The sequence below is a fragment of the Triticum urartu genome, chromosome 3A, assembly GCF_056163025.1.
Source record: "Triticum urartu cultivar PI428250 chromosome 3A, HENAU_Tu73, whole genome shotgun sequence".
NCBI lineage: Eukaryota > Viridiplantae > Streptophyta > Magnoliopsida > Poales > Poaceae > Triticum > Triticum urartu.
The window spans coordinates 407,806,355-407,834,218 of record NC_141875.1 but is presented as its reverse complement, the minus strand read 5'-3'; the positions used below and the strand labels follow the sequence as shown (position 1 = coordinate 407,834,218).

Here is a 27,864-nt window from a genome sequence, read left to right as displayed (position 1 = left end):
TTATGTCGTATCCTTTGCTTTCTCTTGTTGTTGTCATTGCTAGCATCATATAGGTTGCTCACCTAGTTGCACATCTAGACAACCTATTTTGTTGCTAACCCTGATATCTTAAGAAAAGTTAAAATTTGGTAGTTGCCTATTCACCCCCCTCTAGTCAACCATATCGATACTTTCAATTGGTATCAGAGCCTCGTCTATTTATTAAGGGTTTCACCACCCGAAGAATATGGTTGACACCAGGGAGGAAGTGCCCGAGGTTGTGGAGTTGACTTCGATCACACGAGATGACTTAAATGGAGGCATGGCTTCACTTAAGACATCTATGATGACCGAAGTCAAGTCTATGCTTAAAGAATTGCTTGAGGGAATGAAATCCACTCCCGATCCATTGCTTGTGGTTAATCCCACCACATCAGAATCGGATGCCAATTGCGGCAAGGAAGCGGTTAAAGGTACTCAAACTTCTACCCCTCATGACAAGAATGGGACGGGAACCTTTGCTTCGGCTCCCCCTCCTTCGGTCTATGGAGGACGGGTCCCTACACCACGCATCAATAATTTTGGCCCTCCCCCTAAGCTTGTTAAGGGTAATTTTTCTAATTGGGTTTTTCGCATCAAGTCTCATTTGAATCATAGCTCAACAAATATTTGGAGAGTCATTGAGCAAGGCTTCTATCCGCATGGTCCAAACAACCTCACCCTAAGAGAATAAGTGGATAATCAATACAATCACTCCGCTTTGTTCATCCTTCAAGATGTGGTTCCTCCCAAAGATCTATCTCACTTATGTCCTTTCACCTGAGCAAAGGATTGTTGGGATCACATCGTGTCATTCTACAAGGGAAGCTTAAGCATCCAACGGTCCAACTTTGAAGTTGTCCTTGATGAGGCTGATGAATTCGTAATGTTTGAAGATGAAGATCTATGTGATCTCTACTGGAGGGTGACAACTCTTGTGGTTGCCCTCCAAGACCATGGGAGCAAGGATATGGATGATAATTGGATCAAGCGCAAGTTTCTCAAGGACATCATGCCTTTCAACAAGGCCATGTCCTCCGTGATTCATCAAAGGCCGGATTTTCACACTTTAACCTCAAGTGAAGTGTTGGATGAGTTTATTGCCATGAACATCATGAACAAGACTGCTGACAATGCTCTTGCTCGTGTCCGGTCAAAGAAAATCTCATCAAATCTTGCTTTGAAGGCCAAGGCCATTCTGGAAGAAGAAGGGGAGGAAGAAGAGGAGAGTTGCGCCGAGGACACCAAATATGCTTACCATGAGCACATGGCTCTTGCATCAAGGCAATTTTGGAGCAACAAGAGGAACTCAAGGCCCAACTTCACCAAGAACAACTCAAGTCGGTCAAAGAACAAGCAAGGAGTTAGGACTTGCTGCAATTGCAGCAATGTGAGTCACTTTGTGGCGGACTGCCCTTATGAGAAGAGGGAAGACAATGGTGGCAAACTCATTCGCAAAGACAAAGCCAAGTCCTTCCCAATCAAGAACAACTTCAACAAGAAGACACCTCAAAAGGGTTTGGTGGCACAAGAAGAGTATGCCTCCGATGACGATGATGAAGATACAAGTGGAGAAGGACTGACAACGGCAACCATTGCCATTGCCACATCTTCCCCTTCCAATGTGTCTCTCTTTGGCGCCCCCAACGAGAACACCATTGCCAAGTGCCTCATGGCCAAAGGTATCAACAAGGTAAACCCTAACATCAAAACCACCATCATTTCTACTCCTTCATGGTTCGATTGTGTCGATGATAGTGAGGTGGTGAAAGTTGATGTGAATGATTTTACCAAGTTCATGAGTAACCTCAAGGGAGAATCCAAGAAGCACTTTGTTTCTCTCTTGGAACAACTTGGTGAGGCCAATGATATCATTGAGTCACATGAGGATACTATCTCCAAGTTGGAGGGGCATAGTCGTGACTATGTCGATGAGATTGCGGATCTTTCCATTACTCTAGAGGAAGAGTGAGGTCTTTGTTTGACTCTTGAGGAGTCACACAATGTTTATCTTGCTAAATTGCAAAAAGATCTTGATCATGCTATTGTTCTTACTCGTGTGCTCAAATCCTAAGAGTTTGACACACTTGACAAGGCTCACAAGGTCTAGAAGGGTGTTCATGCCTCTCTCAAAGAGTCTCATGATAAACTCCAAGTGAAGCAAACCAAGGAGATTCCCACGTGTCCTCCTTCCGTCTTAATTGATAATGCCCATGCTACTAACCTTTGTTGTGAGCATGTGCATCATGTGGAAGAAAATTGCCAAGTTGAAAGAACAACTTGAGAAGGGCCTTGTGACTTGCATACAAGGCGAGAAGAACCTCAATGACCTTTTGAGCAATCAAAGGGAAATTGTAGGAAAGGAAGGGCTTGGGTTTGTACCCAAGTCAAAGAAGAAGAAGAAGAAGAAGACCAAGCGACCAATCCCACTCAAGCAAACTTTTGTCAAGGCAGGTGAGGGTGCTCATGAGAAGAAGAAGAACAGGATTTGGGTGGTAATGCCAAGAAGGGCAAAACCACTCCTACCAACAAAGCCAACGACTTTAACCCTTCTTATGTTTTGTGTCGTGCTAGTGATGGGCATGTTTATGCCAAATTTGTTGGTTCTTCTTATGAGTACATTGAATGGTCTATTTGGGTTCCTAAGACCCTTGTTACTAACATCAAAGGACCCATTCAAAAATGGTTACCTAAATCCAAGCATTGATGTCTTGTAGGAGTTTGCTTCCGGTGGGGTGTCATGGTTCGTCAATAGTGGAGCAACAAATCATATGACCGGGAGCAAGGACTTGGTAGTGGATGTGCATCCAATTCCATCTATGCCCACCCATGTCCAATTCGATGATGCTTCAGCCTCTAAGGTATTGGGACTTGGCAAGGTGATCATCTCTCAAGATTTATTTATTAAGAAGGTCATGCTTGTTGAGTCCCCTGCATACAATTTTCTTCCGTTCGTCAACTTGCACTTATGGGCTTTGCAACATTATTTGATCTTGATATTGTGGCCCTTTTGTGGAGCAAGACTTTTAAAGTATCTTTTGTTGGGCATGTCGAGAACGGTCTCTGTGTGGTGAACTTCTTGGAGCGCCCCACTAAGACCGCGACTTGCCTAATGACTAAAGTTGACGTGGGTTGGCTTTGGCATCGCCGACTAATCCATGTCAATGTGAGATCTTTGCAAAGTCTCCTCAAAGGGGACCATGTCCATGGACTAACAAATGTGAGTTTTGCGAAAGACTGTGCTTGAAGTGCTTGTATCAAAGCGAAGCTTCATGAAATGGCTCATTGACCCTCGACTATCATCTACTCGAAGAGGCCCTTCACTACAAAAGAAACACACATCCGTGACATTTTGGGCCGAATGATTTTTTCTGTCATGCTTATGAAACTTCTATGATGATAATTGTGACAAAACCCGGTATCATCATAGATGTGGTGGGCTCCTACTTCTATGACAAAAAATCATGACAAAAATGGGCTTTTCATCCTGGGCGGGCCAGGGACACACCTGCATGACATTCTTTGGGTCATCCATGATGGAAAAAATCGTGGTAGAAGCGAGGGCGACGAAAATTTTGATGAGTTCCCGGTTACAATGGGTGGTCAGGGCCGAGTGATGCACGGAGGTTTGCGTGTTTCCCTCGTACACGTACGCACGTGTATGCGAAGCATTGCGCTCTAACTGAACCCGAGCGAGGCGTTGGGCTCTAACTGAACCCGAGCGATTGCACTACCTACGTTACTGAACCCCGATCAATCCCTTGCTATTAACCGAACCTGAGTGATTCCTTTGCTACAGCTGCTAACTGAAGCCGATCGAAGCTGCCTCTTGATGAACAGTCCCCAGTGGGGGTTGGATGAACAGTTCCCGGTGGGGGTTGGATGAACAGGACCCCGTGGTAGTAGAGGTTGTTGTCTCTCGATGAACAAGACCCCGATCAAGAGGAGGCCACCACACACCCGAGCTGGTTGGGGATGGATGAACAGGACCCCGTGGAGGGCTGATTGAATAGGACCCCGTGTGGAGGGATGGTTGAACTGTGGCCGGTGGAGGCTGGATGAACAGGACCCCGTGGTGAACGGTAGCTGGTGGAGGCTGGAGGAAGTCGACGGTGGATGAACAGTAGCAGGTGGAGGCTGGAGGAAGTCGACGGTGGATGAATAGTAGCCCGTGGAGGCTAGAGCGAGGCAGTAGACGGTGGATGAATAGTAGCCTGTGGAGTCCCGTTTTGCGGTATGCCACACCCCTCGCGATGAACAGGACCCCCGTTTCAACCGTAGGCACTCCAACACAAGTCCATTTCCTTTGTTTTGCGGTATGCCACACCCCTCCCGATCAACAGCACCCCGTTTTGACCGTAGGAGCTCTAACACAAGTCTGTTTCCTCCGTTTTGCGGTACTCCAGACCCTTCCTGATGAACAAGACCCCATTTCGACCGTACGCGGTCGACCAGAAGGCCCGTTTCGTCCATTCTATGGTACGCCAGACCTTGTTTCGGCTGTTCTGTCCAAGCCGGTTAGCTCCCGATGAACATGACGCATTCCAACCCAGTCTGTTGCCTCCCGTTGAACAAGATGCATTCCGACCTAGTCACCTGGTTGCCTTTGAACACGACACTGTTTCCTCCGTTCCGACCTAGCCGGTTAGCTGCAATTAACAGGACAACGTCGCTGCCGTCTATTGCCTCTCCATGTACACAAGCCCGGGCCGTTCGTATGCGCAATTACACGTTTCGAGACCCCGCTCGTATGTACGTACCTGGTTGATTTTTTTGGCGTGTGGCTGTATGTATGTGTACATGGTTTAGACGGGACAACCTGAACTGCTATGTGGGGCGCTCTACTATGACATGTGTCGCTACTTACTCGGCCATGGTTCATCATTGCAGAGTGACCGATCGACCAGTATGTATGTACACGTTCGCGACAAGACAGACAACGCTACATACGCTTCGACCGGGTGGGTCCCAGCTGTCAGGGAGGATAAGGACGCACTTCCTTGTGTGCGAAGATATAGCTGCTGGGTCCCAGCTGTCAAGGGGGAAATCAATTTTTTGGCCCATAATAAGGACGCACTTCCTTGTGTGCGAAGATGTAGCTGGCGGGTCCCAGCTGTCAGGGGGAGAAACATTATTTTTTTAGGGTAAAAAGGATGCGTCCATGGGCATGGTGCGTCCCCACTGTCAGCCTCTCACGTATAGTCATCTTCTGATGACTCTCATTTGTTTACCACGTTGACCACACTGTGCCGAGCGCACCAAGGCCGGTGGACGACGTCGAGGCCCCAGACTGGAACGACCCAGAGATGGGGAAGACGTGGAAGTGGAGTCGCAGATGGAGAGCAGTGGGAAACTTGACTGGTTTGGGTGCGTGACAGCAATGCCACCCACAGGAGACAGGAGCAAGAACAAAGGTTGAAGAAGCAGCACAGGTGTTGGATTAACATCCAACGGTCCAGCTACTAGAATTATTTGTTGATTAAGTTAACAAAGCCCCGTGTACATGTCAGCTTGGTAGGCCCACAAGTCAGCCACCAAATCTGCCGGGTCCCAGCTTTCACCGGGAGGAATATTTTTCGCATAACAAGGAGGCACTTCCTTCCATGCGAAGATACAACCAATGGGTCCCAACTGTTAGGGGGAGGAAACATTTTTTTCAGCTTAATACGGAGGAACTTTCCTTGCGTGTGACCATGGACCTCATGGGTCCCAGCTGTCAGGCTCTCCATGTACAGTCCTCTTTCGATGATTCTTGTTTGTTCATCACGCCACGCCGAGCGCAGCAAGGCAGTGGACGATGGTGAGGTCCCGGACGGGAACGACCCGAAGATGGGAAGACGCGATAGTGGAGTCACGGATTGGGAGGAGTACAAGGGTTATAACAGGTTCTGGTGCGGCATGGGGCTGTAGTCGGTGGATAATAACAGGAGGTGTGGAGGGATGGAGGGATAGCCTGGCTGGCGGTGGGGTAGCGCTTCACAGCGATGCGTTCTAAGCAGAGCCGCTACCCGCCGGAGGCCGGAGCAGGTGGTCCTAGCGACGCTGGAGGAAGAAGACGAGAGATTGAAAGTGCATGCCGGCCGTTGGATATAAATCCAATGGTTGTGGATGTTAGAATCTTTTGTTTACTAAGTTGACAACGCCTTGTGTAGGCTTCGACCTATTGGCCCACATGTTAGCCTGCAAAAAAGTGGCATATATTTAACCCATGTTTTCTAGAATTCACAGTCCATTTGCTGGGCTGGGTGAACAAATAATTCAGTGTCAATGCAGCCCATTTAATATTTTCTAGAAAATCCCAACCCATTTGTACTTTCTTGAAATACACGAATTAGCTAGGCTAGTTCTATATTTAATGTTAGGTTAGAAGGAGCAATTAATATCAAAAAATAAACCGGAGCGACACATTTTTTATATATAAAATTAATAAATTAGTGAGTTATTGCTCAAAAGAAAAATGAGCACATTATTATTACATTGGTCCTTAAAATCTTCGCAAGCTTTTGGATGCAATCACCGGGATTTTCCTTGCCTGTGAGTCAAAACAACCAGGATTTTCCTTGCCAACTTCTGTTAAACATTTACTTTTATAAGTTAATAAGATGTGGGATGTTTTTATAATGTATATATAAGTCTCTATTAAATATATGACAATAGTAATAATATAAACATATATAATGTGGTTAGAAGGGAAAACATAAATTGGACACTGCATTATTATTCTTATATATAGATAAATAGAACAGAGATCCGCGTTTTATTGAAAAAATACATTGGGTTGTCGATGTTTTAGAAAAAGTAAAACCTATGTTGGGAGGCCCATAGGCCGGTACATACATGATGGACCTCAAAAAATAAGTTGAAACCACTGTCTCCATATGTCGTGGGCTACACATGTTGAAAAACAAAACCTAGGCCTAGCTGATACTTTTTTGCCCTCTAGAAAAAAATGAAACCAGCTAGATCCCCGATACACCTTCCCCGCAACAACAAAAAAAGATCCCCGATACCCCTGAAAAAAGCTCCCCGATTACAGTCATCGTTGGAAATTTATTTCGTTTATTAACTAGGTTGACAAACCCGTGGGCCCCAATGTCAGTATACAATTAGGAGGGATCTTTTTTTTCCAATGAGGCACTTGGTTGCGTACGGCTTGGACCTGGTGGGTCCCCACTGTTAGCCTCTCGGCATACAGTCCTCTCCGGATTCCTCTCGTTTGTTGAGCATGTTGACAACGGCATACGGCGGCGCCACGGCGAGCGCACATGGATTGGAAAGAACCGGAGCCGGGGAAGACACCTTCATTCTTTTGAACATACCGCACTAGCCCGGTGGCTGCAGCCCTCTCACCCAAAAGTTCTACTGCCCGGGTTCGATTCCAACCGGTCTAGTTGAAAAATATCTAACACTTGCCAAAATTTTGTCCCTAGTTTACCCTTTTTTCCGCACACTCAGCATTGTCTTGCCATTTTGAAAATAGCATATCTTTTTGACTTTGCATCATATGAAGATGTGCTATACATGAATGTTGATTAGCATGACGTTAACTTGTTTTTAGTTCCATTTTTTACCATGAATAAAATTTCCAACATTCTGTTATCCATGTTTGAAAAGTGCATGTTTATTAAAATGCTCTGCCTCTGAAACATGCGGTTTCTTATCTGAAAATCACTTGGACAAGCACCCATCACCGGTGTTGGATTCGATGCCGCGCTTCTTCAATCCCCTGGCAGCGCGAGGGGGAAATAAACTTCCGTCCCGTGTTGCCGGTTGGGGAATGGAGCGAACTGGATTAAAGAGGGGGCCGGCGGTGTGACTGAAGAAGAACATCAGACGCATTTTTTTAGTGGATGGCTCTCGATGGTGTTTTTTACTTGCCTCTGCACCATACAACTTGTATTTTTAGCCTCCTAGTCCGTGGTGGACCAGCAGCCCATTTGCTAGGTAGGCCAACCTATAGAAAGCATCACTTGATTTTTCATCAAGGCCCAAAAACAACACAGTACTATGTTTGTTTTGAGGCCGAAAACATTACGGCAAGGGTTGAGCGGGGCAGGGGGAAGACAGAGCAAAAAGATAAAAAAGAGTTGATGCGCTGTTCCTACCCTAACAAGCAGGTGCAATTCTTCTCAGGAAGAAGGTGTGCCGTTGACACCCACACGTCACAATCCCACATTAGACATTCTAACAAGTTCACACACAAGTACAACAGAAAAGGTAAACATTCGTATCAAACTCAGGTTCACAGGACATGTTCATATCCATAGCCAACATTCACAATCAACAACTCAAAATATTCATATATAGACAAGTTCAGCATGTCTATGCATCCAAATGATTGATAGATCACAAGCCAATATTCATAGATAATTCACAAAAAGATTCAGATATACACATGTTCAGTATGTTTATGCATCCAAATGATTGAGATCATAGCCAATATCATCCATGGACAAACTTTAATTACCTAGGGTACAAACTAGTAAATGGTGTTCACTCGGTGGTACTTCTTGCTAAAATTAATGCTTGTACGAGTAAACTTTTGAGTACATAAGAGGCAGCACAGACAATCTGAACTTTGCTTGTAGGTTTATCCTCGAGATAGTGGCCTCGATGCCGAGGGAGGTTTGAGCAACTTGGACACTCCTTTCATCCAACTTGTTTACTAGATCATCTTGGTCCTGTAGCTTGCCAAAATTCTACATTGCAGACAAGAACGGAGGCGGTCGATAAAATGAATCACCCAATTTTTTTTGCAGTTCAACTAAAATGGAGCATCCCTGCTGTGCAGACTGATATAGTGCCAGATGAATATACGGGTCAACCAACTTGTCTAGAATCTTTAGACTCCATGCCATACAGTTCGCTATCATATGTGTCGATAACCAAAAGGCACAAGTTGGGACCAAAGATTGGACTGCATTTTTCTAGGCTATGCACCAAGCAATATTTTTGGCGTTCACTCTCCTATGAACAAATATTTGGAGTTTGACAACTGGTTGACTCTAGTTGATACTCGAATGAATATAGCCACTTGTCAACATCGATGCTTGTCTGAGTGAACTTTGGAGTACATAGCAGCAGCATAAGTATCTGTCCATGTATTCTTTTTGTGCAGTTCTACTGAAATCGCCCAATGTAATGATTTGCCTGCGAGTTCATGCTCCAAGTTACTCCTTTATGAAATCGGCAAATAGTAGCACAATACCAAATTACCAATACATATGACAAGCACATTAATCAGGATAAAGATCGGTACCAACTTGTGTGAGGTAGCATATCAATTACTATGTCCTTTGACTGGAAGCTGAAATAAGCGACTGACAGGAAAGGAAGGATGCAGTCGAGGCAATGAAGCACCCAAAGTTTTTGTGCAGTTCCACCAAAATCGAGCATCCCTGTTGGCACATATATTGGGAGAGTGAGATTACTGTAATAATGGGACTAGTTGATGAAACATACACTAACAAATAGAAGCACCCCCATTATCTTAATGGGTAAAGTTACCACATAGTAGTCTTGCTTAAAGAGAGGTATTAGTTTATTTAATCAGTGCCAATGAGCTCAACACTCAAAGCATTGCCATGGATCATAGGTTGCAAAACTTTAACGTGCAAAGATAAAGGAGTTTCTCATGACTGTAGCAACACAGTAGCACGATACAAATAGAGATGACAACAAACTAATATGGGTGAAGGCCTTAGTCCGGTACCAACCTGAGCAAAAAAGCTTATTCAAGTAGTCCCAGAAGAGATGATAAAGCACTCACTGGAATCACTCAATACTATATATTTTGTGCACTTCAAATGTATCGTTGACATCACTCTTGTTTACCAGTGGTGAGATTATATCAAAAGATTATCAAGAACTTCCAGCAGAGTTAAAGCACTGGCTGGGATACAGTTCATTGTATTCTCTTGTGCAGTTCCACTAAAATGTACGATTGGCACAACATGATCCCTGTTTGCACAAGTAGGAACAAGGTGAAACATTCATTAGCTTAGTGAGAAAGGATAGCAAGACATTAGCATATAACTTTAACAGTAGCATCAAATTCATGATGGACAATACACAAAACATTGCCTCATTGAACCAATGGCAATAAATTGACATGCAAAACAATAGCATTATTATGTCATGGCACTACCAAGATTCCCTCCCTGCTCCACCACATTATTCACCTCCACAGACACATGTACACACGTACATGATTCAGCATAGGGTGCTACTAAAGATTTGTTTCCGACAGGAAAATTAGTCAACAATAAATTAGTGCTAGTTAAGTACTCCTAATTAATTAAGTGACCATGTAGGATACAACAGAAGTGGAAGGGCTCGTGGAGGATCGTCTCACATGTAAGGGAGATGTTGCCGGAGCCCTTGAATGGCCCCCACTGAGGCCTCGGCTTCAACAAGATTACCTTGGCACTGTTGATCGTGGAGAGCTGGGTCACACATGCATCCAGAATCCAGTTAATTAATATGATGTGTCGTCAAGCCAAGTACTACTCTACTGCATTTCTCTATCTAGCTCTACTCTATACTCTTATAAAAACAGAGTTGGTGATGATGGTGTGCCTGCCATCCTGCAATATAGGCCGTCCAATTCATATCTGACGGATAGGAAGGAAACTATGAAATTTTGCAAAAATAGACCCATGCCCCTCTCCACATTTTCAAATAAGGCCTTCCCTCATTCATCCTTTTCTCTCACAACATAAACTACTCATAAAAATGCATCTTGATGTTACATGCAACGCACGAGCATCTTGCTAGTCTTCCAAGTTAATTAAGACTAGTAGCAACACAAGAATACAAGCAAGATGTCAGGATAACATAGGACGGTACCATCATATGATCTTCTTCATTTCCTTCTTCTTCTTCTTCTTCTTCTTCTTCTTCTTCTTCGTCTTCCTCTTCATGCTCTGTTTCTCTTTCTCCTCACCTAGTTGGTGAAACCAACTACATGTTTGGCCTTCTATTTCAGAATTGGTTTTGTCAGTGAGGGAGTACAAGTGTACCAGTAAACAATAGCATTATTTTATCATGGCAGTCGCAAAATAGAGGTGAACACATGCATTAAATATCATTCTTACCTAAAGGAAGGTTATGGTGCCAATATGGAGGATGAAAGTTGGAACACAAATCTCCCTTTATGCGGTTCCACCGAAATGAACCAACAGTTCCATTATGACATTCCAGTTAAAAAACACAAAAGTCACTTCTTTTAAGAAGTTTTTTGTGCAGTGCACCAACAAGCCGCAATAGCAACAAGGTGAAATTGATATCCCTGTTTGTACAAAAAGCTACAGAGGAAACAGACAGAGTCTCAAACAATTACTGGCAAAAACAATTGGTTAAACTTGACATGGCTTATAACAGTGGCACGGCTTCATTTTACCAGGGTGTTAGATTAAGAACAACTAAATATTTGCTACAAGGGCATGGGGCAGTGGGTGCACCAGCAGTCTAGCACCATGTACTTAAACTGGGGCATAAAGTGGTGATTCGGAGTTTGTTGCCCCGAGAAACAAACATCCAAGAAACATATCTGGGTTGGTCTCATTTTTGTTCACTCTAGCCACCTACTCCTATGTGTGGATAGTAAATCTAGTCCTGGTCATACTATTGTCTACAATGTTTCCCCTATATTTCCCTTTTCGACCAAGAGACCGGTTGGATGACCAGTCTGTACTACTTTCACCCCCTTTCTTTCCTGTTTGTACCAAGTCCGATGTACATACTAAATCCCCCCCTTTATTTCTTATTTGAACCAAGTATAAGAGTCGACTCCATGAAATAGCTTTACCTCTAATAATAGAAAAAAATAGGTGAAGTTGGACCATCCGATCGAGCCTAGCTACGAGGGGGGTTGAGAGGTAGAAAATGATGCACATGCAGCGACATAGCAAGCTGGGGAAGTAGAGTTAGGCCAGTTTCGAAGGAAGATATACCTGAAGGTTGTCGGGATGTGGATAGGTGGGTGACAGGAGGCCGGATTCGCCCAAACTAGGGTAGCGACGAAGGGATCAAAGGACCTCCCGCGCCGACGCTCCACCAGAGATAACGGTGCGGCCGGAAGTGGGTGTAACACCCCGGATGTAATTACCCAATATGTAATCCAACTCTTGCCGTTTCCGGCGTTAAGTTATTTTATTTTCTCGGGTTCGGGTTTTGTCTCCGTGTGTTGTTATCGTTGTCATGCATCTCATATCTTGTCATCATGTGCATTGCATTTGCATACGTGTTCATCTCATGCATTCGAGCATTTTCCCCGTTGTCTGTTTTGCATTCCGGCGCTTCGTTCTCCTCCGGTGGTCATTTCTACCTTTCTTTCGTGTGTGGGGATTAAACATTTCCGGATTGGACCGAGACTTTCCAAGCGGCCCGCCTGTCAAGTTTCGTACCATTTGGACTTCGTTTGATGCTCCAACGGTTAAACGAGGGACCGAAAAGGCCTCGTGTGTGTTGCAGCCCAACACCCCTCCAATTTGGCCCAAAACCCACCATAACCCTCTCCATCATCTAGAGCGTTCGATCACGATCGCGTGGCCAAAAACCGCACCTCATTTGGACACTCCTAGCTCCCTCTATGCCTATATATACACTACCCTCCCGAAATTCGTGGTTCCCCTCGTCCCTAACCCTAGATCCAACTACTCCGCGCGGCCGGACACGTCCGCCGGCTGCCGGACACGTCCGCCCGACCCGCCGCCGCCAATCGGGAGGTGCCCCGCGTCACCACACCTCGCCGCCGCCGCTCCGGCCCGGGAGGCCCGCATCTGGCCCCCGAGGCCCATCCGGACCACCGCCGCCCGCCTTCGTCCTCCTCCACTCCGGCTCGCCGCATCGCCGTGAGACCGCGCCGGCCGCAGCCCTCGTCGCCGGTCGGAGCAAGCCCGCCACGCCTCCTCGTCGGTCCAGCTCCGGCGACCCGCCGCCCAATGCCGGCGCCGTGCCCGACCGTCGCCGTCGCTAGCTCCGGCCTCCTCCTCCTCCTTCCTCGACGTCCGCTCCGCCTCGGCAAGTCCGCCGACGACTTCTCCGGCGAACCTCGAAGAACGCGCTGCTACAGTGCCCTCCAGATCCAGATCCGGATCGGTTTGACTTTTTGCCCGAAACCCTAATTATTTGCCCTTGTTCATCGCATCGTAACTTTGCATCCGTAGCTCCATTTTGGGCATATAGCATATCAAAATGTTCGTCTCAGAGAGCACATCATTTCATCTCACTGCATCATTTTCATTTGAGTTCATCTTGATGCCCGAAATGCTGTTGGAAGAGTGCTATTTGAGATAATTGTCAGATCTGCTGCTCCAATTAGATATTTGTCATTTTTGCCATGATTATTGTGTGCATGATATGCCCCTGAGCTCTTCGTGAGTTTTGTTATATGTTTTGCCATCTATCCAGAGGTGTAACCCATGTATTTTTGTGATGTGTGTGGTGACTAGCACAATCTTGCAAAGTGGTGCATTCGTTAATGCTGATTTCAGGGACTTAGCATTTCCACTAAGTCCTTGATCTGTTTATCTCAATATGCCATATGTTCATGTTGTTTTCTAGTGAGCCGTGCCTCTTTTGAGGATGATCAGTAAGGATGTTTTGTTAATCTTGTAGTGCTATATCCATCCATGCCTTTGTTTGCAATTATGGAGCACCCTAGCTTGAGTCAATCGAGCTCTACTTTTGCTATTTCGTGAATCTGGGCAGATTGTCTACTTGTTAGCGATTTTGCCGAGGATGTTGTAGTTGATCCGTGCATACTATGTTATTGTTCTTGCCATGTCTAGCTTGTATTATGTGTATTCTTAATGGGTGTATGCTTAGATTGTCATGACTTGCTCTATAGTGAGTGCATCGAGCTCGTAAACATGCCTACTTGATATCTGTTTCAGCATGCTCCAGTTTTCACTAAGTCTGTGATCTAATTATGTTTTTGCCATGTTCACATGCTTGCAAATGTATTTTCTGATCCCTTTTGGCTCAAGGTCACTAAGGGACTTTTTTTAAGCTCTTTGAGTATCTCCATGCCATTCTTTACTTTGCCATGTTCAGGTCCTGTAGCATAGTGTTTTCATGCTCCAAAGAGTGCTATCAGATCTGAAATTCCTGACAAGTGTTGATTTCACTAAGTCTGAAATTCTGTTTCCCAAATGCATTTTTGCCATGCTTGTTTGAACCTGTTAGTGGATGAATTGGCCGTAGATCAGTGCTAGTCTTTTGTTAAGCATCATGAATGGATCCCTGCCATGTATTTTGTTGCCATGTTTGAGTGCTGTAGCATGTTCATCTCGTTGCATTTAGATGGCTACTTGTTGTAAATCGTAGAACGTGGTCATATTTGAATTGCTTGCCATTTCCAAACTGTAACTCCGATTCCGGTGATCTTTATATCGTTTTCAAGCGACTTCATCTCATATTTCCAGTGGAACACTTGGATTTCCATGTTGAGGCCAGGTTCATTCATTCCTTGTCAAATCTTGCATATGCATCACATATTGCATCCCGCATAGCATACCATCTTTGCATCATATTGTTTGAGATTTGCACGTGGTTGATTGTGTCCTTGTTGCTTGTTTGTCTTGTTTGGGTAGAGCCGAGAGACGAGTTCGCTAACGAGGAGCCCGTTGAGCTTGCTTTCGAGGATCCAGTCAACTCTCACAACTTTGCAGGCAAGATGATCATACCCTCGAAATCACTACTATCTTTGCTATGCTAGATGCTCGCTCTTTTGCTATGCCTATGATACGATGCCTACCACTTGCTTATCATGCCTCCCAAATTGCCATGTCAAACCTCTAACCCACCATGTCCTAGCAAACCGTTGATTGGCTATGTTACCGCTTTGTTCAGCCCCTCTTATAGCGTTGTTAGTTGCAGGTGAAGATTGGAGACCGTTCCTTGTTGGAACATTATTTACTTGTTGGGATATCATTATATTGCCATGTTATCTTAATGCATCTATATACTTGGTGAAGGGTGGAAGGCTCGGCCTCTCGCCTAGTGTTTTGTTCCACTCTTGCCGCCCTAGTTTCCGTCATATAGGTGTTATGTTCCCGGATTTTTGCGTTCCTTACGCGGTTGGGTTATAATGGGAACCCCTTGATTGTTCGCCTTGATTAAAGCCTTTCTAGCAATGCCCAACCTTGGTTTTACCATGTGCCACCTAGCCTCTTTTTCCCTTGGGTTTCCGGAGCCCGAGGGTCATCTTATTTAGACCCCCCCGGGCCAGTGCTCCTCTGAGTGTTGGTCCGACCGAGTAGACTGCGGGGCCACCTCGGGGCAACTTGAGGGTTGGTTTTACTCGTAGGATGTCTCATCTGAGTGTGCCCTGAGAACGAAATATGTGCAGCTCCTATCGGGATTTGTCGGCACATTCGGGCAGTGTTGCTGGATTTGTTTTAACTTGTCGAAGTGTCTTTAAGAACCGGGATACCGAGTCTGATCGGAACGTCTCGGGAGGAGGTCTATTCCTTCGTTGACCATGAGAGCTTGTCATGGGCTAAGTTGGGACTCCCCTGCAGGGATTCGAACTTTCGAAAGTCGTGCCCACAGTTATGGGCAGATAGGAATTTGTTAATGTCCGGTTGTAGATAACTTGAACCTTAATTTAATTAAAATGAATCAACTGTGTGAGTTACCGTGATGGTCTCTTCTCGGCAGAGTCCGGGAAGTGAACACGGTGTTGGAGTAATGCTTGCCGCAGGATGCCTTCTAGTTACTCGCTCACGCTTTGCCTCCTCTTCTCGCTCTCTGTTGCGAACAGGATAGCCACCAGATATTGCTAGTCGCTTGCCGCAGCTCCACATAATTGCCTTGTCTTACCTATTAAGCTTAAATAGTCTTGATCGCGAGGGTGCGAGATTGCTGAGTCCCTGTGGCTCACAGATTACTATTAAACTAGATGCAGGGCCTGATGATTCCGTTCCAGATGACGTGCTTGAGCTCAAGTGGGAGTTCGACGAGGACTCACGCCGATACTACGTGTCTTTCCCTGATGATCAGTAGTGGTGCCCAGTTGGGGTGACCGAGACCCTGTCGCATGTTGGGCTGTTCTTTTATTTTGGCGCCGTAGTCGGGCCATGAGTGTTTGAATGTTGTAATGCTATTTATGTACTTTGATTTATGTGGCGAGTGTAAGCCAACTATGTGAAGATTGCCTAACTTGCGACATATGCTTTCAATGCGGTTATGTCTCTAAGTCGAGCCTCGACACGTGGGAGCTATAGCCGCATCGAGGGCATTACAAGTTGGTAATCAGAGCCTTCCCCGAGCTTAGGAGCCCCCATTGCTTGATTGTTTTTAGCAGTCGTTGTTGAGTCTAGAAAAATGTTTTGAGTCATTTAGGAATTATATATCGGAGAGTTTAGGAATTCTTTTTACTTCCCAGTCTCCTCATCGCTCTGGTAAGGCATCCTGACGTAGAGTTTTGACTCTTCTCTTCTCAAATTTCACTAAAAAAAATTTTAGGACCACACAGGTATCTTGGAATCGTTCCGATGGTTTTGTGACGAGAACATTGTTCTTGGTGCCTCCTGTCTTTAGGGGTTGTGGCAGTGTCCCGGGGAGTTGAGCTACGAGGTGTTGTCGTCACAATTTTATCGTTGCATTTGTGGTATACCTGAGTTTAGTACGCCGACATCGAAAATCTCTTTTATGCAGTTCGTTGGTGAGATAACCTCGACGCCACCCAGTACTGGGGCGGGAGTTCGGGAGTATCGCCATAACTTGCATAACGGATGTTTTTCGAAGGTTGAGGTAGATGGTTTCCAAAGTTTTCTCGGTTATGTGTTGAAGGATGGATACAGTTGGATGTAGGATTTGCTAGATTTGGGTGAGATATTATGCTTCCCCTATATCCCCAACACCTGATTGCATAACCGGAAAGGTTCGGGAGTTTCATAGGTGGGAATTCTTGTAGCTCTAGTTCTTCTTCCACGGATATTTGGTTTGAGATTGGGATTTCTTACCGAGTATTCATTCTTGATCCGTACCTTGTTGATTTATTTTTCTACCTAAATTCTAAGTGGCTTCTCAATTTATGGATATGTGACCATTTCAAGTGGAATGCATTCATTCATTTTGTTCGGATGTGAAGACTATATGTTGCAATTTTCATTCCGTTGGATTCAGCTTCAATATTTATCTGTCAAGGTGCTAACGGTTGTCACCCTCTTCAGGATGGCTCCCGCTAAGAGCACCAACCAGAATCAGAATCAGGATCCGCCACCACCTCCACCTCCTCCGGAGGCATGGCAAGCTGTGATGGCCGCAACCAATGCAAACACACAGTTGATCATGCAAATTCTTCAAGAGCGCAATCAAGCGAACCAAGGCAACCAAGGCAACAATTAGAATCACTTTGCTACACTCAACCAGTTACTTGCTAACGGGCCAAAGACTTTCAGCAATTGTTTTGAGGCAACTGATGCTGACGATTGGCTCGTGGACTTATGCAAGCATTTTGAGTGCAGTAACGTCAGGCCTGAGGACTTTGTCAAGTTCGCTTCCTTCCAACTCAAAGACCAAGCTGCAGAATGGTTCCAGCAGTACAAGGACTCCAGAGGAGGACGTGTGATTACCTGGGATGAATTCCATCAAGATTTCAAAGCTCATCATATCCCTCAGAGCGTGGTTGAAAGCAAGCGTGAGGAATTCCGCAACCTGAAGCAACGTTCTTTGTATGTCTATGACTACAACAAGTTGTTTCAGAAGCTCGCCCGCTTTGCTAAGCAGGACGTCCTGACGAGAAGAGCATGATATACCAGTTCAGGGGTGGTCTCAGGGAAGAAATTCAGCTAGCACTTGTTCTCTTTGATCCCTTGAGGTACGATGAGTTCTACAACATGGCATTGAAGCAAGAGGCCGCTCAACTGAGGTGTGATGCTTCAAAGAAGCGAGTCAGAGATGCTACTCCTTCTTCCTCTACTCAAGTGGCCAAGCAGCAGAAGTATTGGCTTCCTCCTCCTCCGTTCCGTCAGCCGTATCAGCAGAAGAGCAAAGGTGGCAGTGGATCTTCCCACCCACCCAACCCTGGCGTTCAGAACAAGACTTCGTCTCAAGCTCCAAGATCGAGTGCTCCGTATCACCGTCCTCTTTCAGAGGTCACGTGCAACAAGTGCCAACAGAAGGGTCACTATGCCAACAAGTGCTTCAACCAGAGGCGTCTCCCTCCACCTCCGCCTATGAGATCGGCAAGTACAGCTGTGGTCAAGCATAACCCCAAGTACGCCAAGGTCAACTTGATGAATGCAGCTCAGGCAGAGGACTCGTCAGATGTCATCATGGGTAACCTTCCTGTTAACGATGTTCCTGCAAAAGTACTTTTTGATACTGGTGCATCGCATTCTTTCTTGTCATGCCCTTTTGCATCGAAGCACAATGTTGATACTGAGATCATGCCCAAAGTCATGCAAGTTGTTTCTCCCGGCAAGCTTTTGACTTCTAGTTTGGTTGCTCCCGATATCTCTATCACGTTGGGCGACTACAAGTTTCTTTCTTCTATGGTGGTTCTTGGTAACTCGGATATTGATCTTATTCTCGGGATGGATTGGCTTTCTAAGCACAAGGCGCATCTGGATTGTGCAGCCAGGAAGATTCAATTGACTCATTCGTCTGAGGATGTAATTGTCTTTGCCGCTCGTGATGATACCATCCGTCTGTTTTCTCTCAATGAGAAGGGTGAAATGGATGCTATCTCGCAAATTCCATTCGTTTGCGAATATCAAGACGTCTTTCCGGAAGAGCTTCCAAGAATGCCTCCGCACCAGCCAATTGAATTCGTCATCGATCTTGAGCCTGGCACAGAACCAGTGTGCAAGCGTCCTTACAAGCTCGGACCTGAAGAGTTGAAGGAGCTAAAGAAGCAACTCGATATTCAAGAGAGAATGGGTCTCATCCGACCTAGTTCTTCTCCGTGGGGTTGTGGTGTTCTTTTTGTGAAGAAGAAGGATGGAACAGACCGACTTTGTGTTGATTACCGTCCATTGAACAAGAAGACCATCAAGAACAAATACCCACTTCCCAATATCAACGAGCTGTTCGAACAACTCAAAGGTGCCCAAGTATTCTCCAAGCTTGATATCCGTATGGGTTATCATCAGATTCGAATCCGTGAGCAAGATATTCCCAAGACGGCTTTCAGGACAAGCTATGGTTCATATGAATACACTGTCATGTCTTTTGGCCTCGTCAACGCTCCTCCGACGTTCTCTCGCATGATGAACTTCATCTTCAACGCCTACACCAATGACTTCGTTTTGGTCTATCGCGACGACATTCTGGTTTTCTCGAAGAACAAGGAAGATCATGCCAAGCACTTGCGTTTGGTACTCGATAAGCTCAGAGAACACCAGTTCTACGCCAAGTTCTCCAAGTGCGAACTTTGGCTCGATGAGGTTCTTTATCTTGGTCATATCATCTCTGCCAAGGGCATTGCGGTGAATCCTGAGAAGGTGTCTGCAATTGTGAATTGGGAACCACCTCAGAACGTGAAGCTCCTCGGCCTCGCAAGCTATTGTCGAAGATTCGTTGAAAACTTTTCTAAGATCGCGAAGCCTCTCTCTAATCTTCTCCAGAAGCACGTCAAGTACGTTTGGTCTCCGGAGTGTGACATTGCTTTCAACACTTTGAAAGATAAATTGGTCACTGCTCCAGTTCTGACTCTGCCTGATGAATCCAAACCGTACGAGGTATTTTGCGATGCCTCTCTACAAGGTCTTGGCGCAGTGTTGATGCAAGAGAAGAAAGTTCTGGCTTATACCTCTCGCCAGTTGAAGCCCAATGAGAAGAACTACCCAACTCATGACCTCGAGTTGGCGGCGGTTGTGCATGCTCTTTTAACTTGGAGACATCTCCTATTGGGAAGAAAAGTGGACATTTTCACTGATCACAAGAGTCTCAAGTACATCTTCACTCAGCCTAATCTCAACCTCAGGCAGACTCGATGGGTCGAAATGATTCAAGAGTATAATCCGAGTATCGAGTATACTCCAGGCAAGGCCAATGTGATTGCTGACGCATTGAGAGGGAAGGTTTATTGCAACAGTCTGATTCTCAAGCCTTATCAACCCGAGCTTTGTGAAGCTTTCTGCAAGCTTAATCTGCAAGTTGTTCCTCAAGGTTTCCTCGCCAACCTTCAAGTCTCTCCTACCTTGGAAGACCAGATTCGCCAAGCCCAGTTTCTTGATGCTATGGTGAAAAAGGTGAAGATTGGGATTGCCAAGAGTCAACCCAAGTACAAGTGTTACCGCCTTGATGACAAGGATACTCTCTTCTTTGAGGATCGTATTGTTGTGCCCAAAGGTGACCTTCGTAAAGTGATCATGAATGAGGCTCACAATTCTCTCCTCTCCATTCACCCTGGGAGCACGAAGATGTATCAGGACCTCAAGCAGGCTTATTGGTGGACTCGAATGAAGCGCGAGATTGCTCAGTTCGTGAATGAATGTGATGTGTGCAGAAGAGTGAAGGCAGAACACCAAAGGCCAGCGGGTCTCCTCCAACCTCTTGCCATTCCAGAATGGAAGTTTGACCACATTGAGATGGACTTCGTGACTGGGTTTCCAAAGTCCAAACATGGCAATGATGCTATATTCGTTGTTATCGACAAACTCACTAAAGTGGCTCACTTTTTTCCTATCAAAGAGTCAATCACTGCAGCTCAATTGGCGGAACTCTATACCTCTCGAATTGTCTCTCTGCACGGTATTCCACAAGTGATCTCTTCAGACCGTGGCAGCATCATTACCTCCAAGTTTTGGGATTCTTTTTAGAAGGCCATGGGCACCAACATCCGCTTCAGCACAGCTTTCCATCCACAAACTAGCGGCCAAGTCGAGCGTGTCAATCAGATTCTTGAAGATATGCTCAGGGCTTGTGTGATCTCCTTCGGCATGAAGTGGGAGGATTGTCTTCCATATGCTGAATTCTCCTACAACAACAGTTTTCAAGCAAGTTCGGGCAAGGCCCCATTCGAAATTCTGTATGGCAGGAAGTGTCGTACCCCTCTCAACTGGTCTGAAACCGGTGAACGTCAGCTTTTGGGTAATGACTTAATCATAGAGGCATAGGAAATGTGCAAAGTCATTCGAGATAACCTCAAAGCAGCCCAATCATGCCAGAAGAGCTACTATGATAGTAAGCACCGTGATTTGGCTTTCAAGATTGGAGATCATGTTTACCTCCGCGTCTCTCCTATGAAAGGTACTCGTCGCTTCGGTATCAAAGGGAAGCTTGCCCCTAGATACGTGGGACCTTTCAAGATCGTCAGCAATAGAGGCGATCTCGCCTATCAACTCGAGCTTCCTTCAAACTTTGCAAATGTTCATGATGTGTTCCATGTCTCTCATCTCCGAAAGTGCTTCAAGACTCCTGATCACACCGTCAACTTTGAGGACATTGAGCTCCAAGAAGATCTCTCTTATCGTGAGCACCTCGTTGCTATTCTTGAAAAGACTGAACGCAAGACTCGCAACAAGTCAATCAAATTCCTCAATGTCAAGTGGTCACACGATTCTGACCGTGAAGCTACCTGAGAATGCGAGGATCACCTCCATTATGAGTACCCGGCGTTTTTTCAGTCCTAGATCTCAGGACGAGATCCTTTCGTAGTGGTGGAGTGTTGTAACACCCCAGATGTAATTACCCAATATGTAATCCAACTCTTGCCGTTTCCGGCGTTAAGTTATTTTATTTTCTCGGGTTCGGGTTTTGTCTCCTTGTGTTGTTATCGTTGTCATGCATCTCATATCATGTCATCATGTGCATTGCATTTGCATACATGTTCATCTCATGCATTCGAGCATTTCCCCGTTGTCCGTTTTGCATTCCGGCGCTTCGTTCTCCCCCGGTGGTCATTTCTACCTTTCTTCCGTGTGTGGGGATTAAACATTTCTAGATTGGACCGAGACTTGCCAAGCGGCCTTGGTTTACTACCGGTAGACCGCCTGTCAAGTTTCGTACCATTTGGACTTCGTTTGATGCTCCAACGGTTAACCGAGGGACCGAAAAAGCCTCGTGTGTGTTGCAGCCCAACACCCCTCCAATTTGGCCCAAAACCCACCATAACCCTCTCCATCATCTAGAGTGTTCGATCACGATCGCGTGGCCGAAAACCGCACCTCATTTGGAAATTCGCGGTTCCCCTCGTCCCTAACCCTAGATCCAACTACTCCGCGCGGCCGGACACGTCCGCCGGCCACCGGACACATCCGCCCGACCCGCCGCCGCCAATCGGGAGGTGCCACGCGTCACCGCACCTCGCCGCTGCCGCTCCGGCCCGGGAGGCCCGCATCTGGCCCCCGAGGCCCATCCGGACCACCGCCGCCCGCCTCTGTCCTCCTTCACTCCGGCTCGCCGCACCGCCGTGAGACCGCGCCGGCCGCAGCCCTCGTCGCCGGCCGGAGCAAGCCCGCCGCGCCTCCTCGTCGGTCCGGCTCTGGCGACCCGCCGCCCAACGCCGGCGCCGCGCCCGACCATCGCCGTCGCTAGCTCCGGCCTCCTCCTCCTTCCTCAACGTCCGCTTCACCCCGGCAAGTCCGCCGACGAATTCCCCGGTGAACCTCGAAGAACGCGCTGCCACAGTGCCCTCTAGATCCAGATCCGGATCGGGTTGACTTTTTGCTCGAAACCCTAATTATTTGCCCTTGTTCATCGTATCGTAACTTTGCATCCGTAGATCCGTTTTGGGCATATAGCATATCAAAATGTTCGCCTCAAAGAGCACATCATTTCATGTCAGTGCATCATTTTCATTTTAGTTCATCTTGATGCCCGAAATGCTGTTGGAAGAGTGCTATTTGAGATAATTTTCAGATCTGCTGCTCCAATTAGATATTTGTCATTTTTGCCATGATTATTGTGTGCATGATATGCCCCTAAGCTCTTCGTGAGTTTTGTTATATGTTTTGCCATCTATCCAGAGGTGTAACCCATGTATTTTTGTGATGTGTGTGGTGACTAGCACAAGCTTGCAAAGTGGTGCATTCGTTAATGCTGATTTCAGGGACTTAGCATTTCCACTAAGTCCTTGATCTATTTATCTCAATATGCCATATGTTCATGTTGTTTCCTAGTGATCCGTGCCTCTTTTGAGGATGATCAATAAGGATGTTTTGTTACTATTGTAGTGCTATATCCATGCATGCCTTTGTTTGCAATTATGGAGCACCCTAGCTTGAGTCAATCGAGCTCTACTTTTGCTATTTCGTGAATCTGGGCAGATTGTCTACTTGTTAGCGATTTTGCCGAGGATGTTGTAGTTGATCCGTGCATGCTATGTTGTTGTTCTTGCCATGTATAGCTTGTATTATGTGTATTCTTGATGGGTGTATGCTTAGATTGCCATGACTTGCTCTGTAGTGAGTGCATCGAGCTCGTAAACATGCCTACTTGATATCTGTTTCTGCATGCTCCAGTTTTCACTAAGTCTGTGATCTGATTATGTTTTTGCCATGTTCACATGCTTGCAAATGTATTTTCTGATCCCTTTTGGCTCAAGGTCACTAAGGGCCTTTTGTTAAGCTCTTTGAGTAGCTCCATGCCATTCTTTACTTTGCCATGTTAAGGTCCTGTAGCATACTTTTTTCATGCTCCAAAGAGTGCTATCTGGTCTGAAATTCCAGACAAGTGTTGATTTCACTAAGTCTGAAATTCTGTTTGCCAAATGCATTTTTGCCATGCTTGTTTGAACCTGTTAATGGATGAATTGGCCATAGCTCAGTGCTAGTCTTTTGTTAAGCATCATGAATGGATCCCTGCCATGTATTTTGTTGCCATGTTTGAGTGCTGTAGCATGTTCATCTCGTTGCATTTAGATGGCTACTTGCTGTAAATCGCAGAACGTGGTCATATTTGAATTGCTTGCCATTTCCAAACCGTAACTCCGATTCCGGTGATCTTTATATCGTTTTCAAGCGGCTTCATCTCATATTTCCAGTGGCACACTTGGATTTCCAAGTTGAGACCAGGTTCATTCATTCCTTGTCAAATCTTGCATATGCATCACATATTGCATCCCGCATAGCATACCATCTTTGCATCATATTGTTTGAGCTTTGCACGTGGTTGATTGTGTCCTTGTTGCTTGTTTGTCTTGTTTGGGTGGAGCCAGGAGACGAGTTCGCTAACGAGGAGCCCGTTGAGTTTGCTTTCGAGGATCCAGTCAACTCTGACAACTTTGCAGGCAAGATGATCATACCCTCGAAATCACTACTATCTTTGCTATGCTAGATGCTCGCTCTTTTGCTATGCCTATGCTACGATGCCTACCACTTGCTTATCATGCCTCCCAAATTGCCATGTCAAACCTCTAACCCACCATGTCCTAGCAAACCGTTGATTGGCTATGTTACCGCTTTGCTCAGCCCCTCTTATAGCGTTGTTAGTTGCAGGTGAAGATTGGAGACCGTTCCTTGTTGGAACATTATTTACTTGTTGGGATATCATTATATTGCCATGTTATCTTAATGCATCTATAAAATTGGTGAAGGGTGGAAGGCTCGGCCTCTCGCCTAGTGTTTTGTTCCACTCTTGCCGCCCTAGTTTCTGTCATATCGGTGTTATGTTCCCGGATTTTTCCGTTCCTTACGCGGTTGGGTTATAATTGGAACCCCTTGATAGTTCGCCTTGATTCAAGCCTTTCCAGCAATGCCCAACCTTCGTTTTACCATTTGCCACCTAGCCTCTTTTTCCCTTGGGGTTCTGGAGCCCGAGGGTCATCTTATTTAGACCCCCCCCCCCCCGGGCCAGTGCTCCTCTGAGTGTTGGTCCGACCGAGTAGACTGCGGGGCCACCTCGGGGCAACTTGAGGGTTGGTTCTACTCGTAGGATGTCTCATCTGAGTGTGCCCTGAGAACGAGATATGTGCAGCTCCTATCGGGATTTGTCGGCACATTCGGGCGGTGTTGCTGGATTTGTTTTTACTTGTCGAAGTGTCTTGAAGAACCGGGATACCGAGTCTGATCGGAACGTCTCGGGAGGAGGTCTATTCCTTTGTTGACCGTGAGAGCTTGTCATGGGCTAAGTTGGGACTCCCCTGCAGGGATTTGAAATTTCGAAAGTCGTGCCCGCGGTTATGGGCAGATGGGAATTTGTTAATGTCCGGTTGTAGATAACTTGAACCTTAATTTAGTTAAAATGAATCAACTGTGTGAGTTACTGTGATGGTCTCTTCTCGGCGGAGTCCGGGAAGTGAACACGGTGTTGGAGTAATGCTTGCCTCCTCTTCTCGCTCTCTATTGCGAACAGGATAGCCACCAGATATTGCTAGTCGCTTGCCGCAGCTCCACAAAATTGCCTTGTCTTACCTATTAAGCTTAAATAGTCTTGATCGCGAGTGTGCGAGATTGCTGAGTCCCTGTGGCTCACAGATTACTATTAAACCAGATGCAGGGCCTGATGATTCCGTTCCAGATGACGCGCTTGAGCTCAAGTGGGAGTTCGACGAGGACTCACGCTGATACTACGTGTCTTTCCCTGATGATCAGTAGTGGTGCCCAGTTGGGGTGACCGGGACCCTGTCGCATGTTGGGTTGTTCTTTTATTTTGGCGCCGTAGTCGGGCCATGAGTGTTTGAATGTTGTAATGCTATTTATGTACTTTCATTGACGTCGCGAGTGTAAGCCAACTATGTATCTCCCCTTTTATTATCTATATTACATGGGATGTTGTGAAGATTGCCTAACTTGCGACATATGCTTTCAATGCGGTTATGTCTCTAAGTCATGCCTCGACACGTGGGACCTATAGCCGCATCGAGGGCATTACAGTGGGTCTCCTCCCTCGCTGTCAACGACGGCCTAAATGTTGCCCCTCCTCCCCTTCACCGGTGGAGGGGGATATGCCCGGATCTGTAAGCAACGGTGAGGATGAGAGTGTGTGAATAGAGAAACCCTAGAAAGAAAGCACGAAGGCTCTGGCCTATATATATACGTATAGTGGGGTAGTTTTCTTTTTTCACTCCATCAAAACAATCGTTTAAAATTGTGTACGTGTCAGGTCGCCGTTTTTTTGAGTTGTTGATTGTTTTTTGAGATAGCTACCCGCTTATTCCAAGTGGTGTTACGGTGTGCCAGGTCGCACTTTGTATCGTACAAGTCTGGTACTAGACCCTCCATTAAGTGAACAACCACCGCCTTGTAAAAATTGTGAACAAGACCATGGCTAAAATTATCGGAAACGTGGGCTGCACCAACATGCATTATTACTTATATTTTCTATGTGGGAGTATCCTCAAAACAAAATGTGAGAGTACAATCTTTATTGGTCCCCTTTGTAATTTGTGCTAAATTTTGACCAAAGATTTAACAGACAAAATGTTAGTGCATGTTAACAAAAATTATATACTTGGATTCGTATTTGAACATAGTTTTCAATAATGTAATTTTTTTGTGACAAGCATGAACATTTGGTTAGTTAAATTTATAGTCAAAATTTTGCACAGATTTTCATAGGGACTAATAAACTAGGACGGAGCTCCTCGCTTGTCGTCCAAACTACTACTGTATATGACTATCCGCTCTATTACATGCGGGACATCAAGTATCCTGGCCTCCGTGCCATCCACCAAATCACAGTGAGGTGCTACAGTCGAGACTCACCAGTCACCCCAGTGTGGCTGTAATGACCCATCATATCACAAAAACCCACACCTTTACCAGCAGTGGTAAAGTGGCCTCGAAGTTGGACTGGTCGAAGCAACCATCATTTCACTGGAACGCTCGTTGAAGCCCTTTCTCCCCTTGAAGAAAACCTCACTCCAGGCTACTCACTTCTCCCATTTTTCTTCTGTACCGACGAAGGAAAGGTGGGCAAATCAGTGATGATACTATATTTTCATTCCAAGAATCTTCTTTTTGTGAAGCACCGACCGATTCTCATAGCCTATTCTTTTCCCGTTTTCATTGCGATTGTGGTTTCATTTCGATTGCTTTTTGTTTGTCAGCTTATTGTTGGATCCTAGAGCACTAGGCGAAGAGTTGTCGGTAGAAAACCCACTCGAGACATAGATCTCCAGGAAGTGAGCAGCGGCCAATGAGTTGGCCATGTTGGCGGGCCAACCCATGGAGACGAAGAACTCTAAGAAACAAGCACTGGCCAAAGAGTTGATGATTTGGTGGACGAACTCCTCAAAGAAAGCTGGAAGAACAGCAAGGGCCCCATCGTGCCTACCCTAGAAACTCTAATGGCCACCTATGAGAGGCTCAAAGCCGCGTTTGAGGAGATAGTCGCCGTTGAGAATCAGTATTTCCCTAGCAAGGCGATGGCCCCCATCGAGGAGATGGCCCCCGGAGGGATGGGATCCCTTGGTGAGATGCACAAGGTAAAAAATGGCTTACCATAGTTGTGGTTTTGATTATTTGCAATGTGCTTGCTAATATGTTAGGGTTGTGCAGGTGCCGGTGGACATCCTTGATGATTCCAACGTCGCGGTCCGTCCTGTGGACAACGCCCCAAAGATCGTTTTCGATGTCGCGGTCTGTCTTGTGGACATCGCCCCAGAGATCGATTCCGATGTCCCTGTCCATCCTGTGGACATCGCCCTAGAGATCGATTCCGATGTCGCGGTCCGTCCTGTGGACATTTCCCAAGAGATCGTTTCCTAGGACACTGTCCCTGTCTGGTCATTGCCCGAGAGATCAATGGCAAGAAATAATTGGTTGCGCTAATCCTTCAAGGTAGTTTGCATTGTGTTTAATTACCAGAACGATGCATGTTATCAAACCATCTTAGGGCTAGTGCACTGTCTTGTGTAGGAGGTACTTGCTACTTTTGTTTGATAGTGAATCATGCGAACCCTCTCCGAGTTATGGAAACATATGTATCCTCACAAACTTTTGATGT

The 27,864-nt window shown here is 46.0% G+C and overlaps 1 protein-coding gene across 1 annotated transcript; it reads left to right on the top strand.

Moving 5' to 3' along the window:
• The first annotated feature begins 1,123 nt into the window (after positions 1-1,123).
• LOC147979877 (uncharacterized) lies at positions 1,124-26,983 on the top strand. The gene is made up of 2 exons (XM_087515377.1): positions 1,124-1,711; positions 26,966-26,983. The coding sequence occupies exons 1-2, from the start codon at positions 1,124-1,126 to the stop codon at positions 26,981-26,983; spliced, it is 606 nt and encodes a 201-aa protein (XP_087371503.1).
• Positions 26,984-27,864: the final 881 nt, after the last annotated feature.

Coding starts and splice junctions, on each gene's coding strand:
- LOC147979877 (XM_087515377.1), top strand. CDS start 1,124: ATGAACATCATGAACAAGACTGCTGACAATGCTCTTGCTCGTGTCCGG.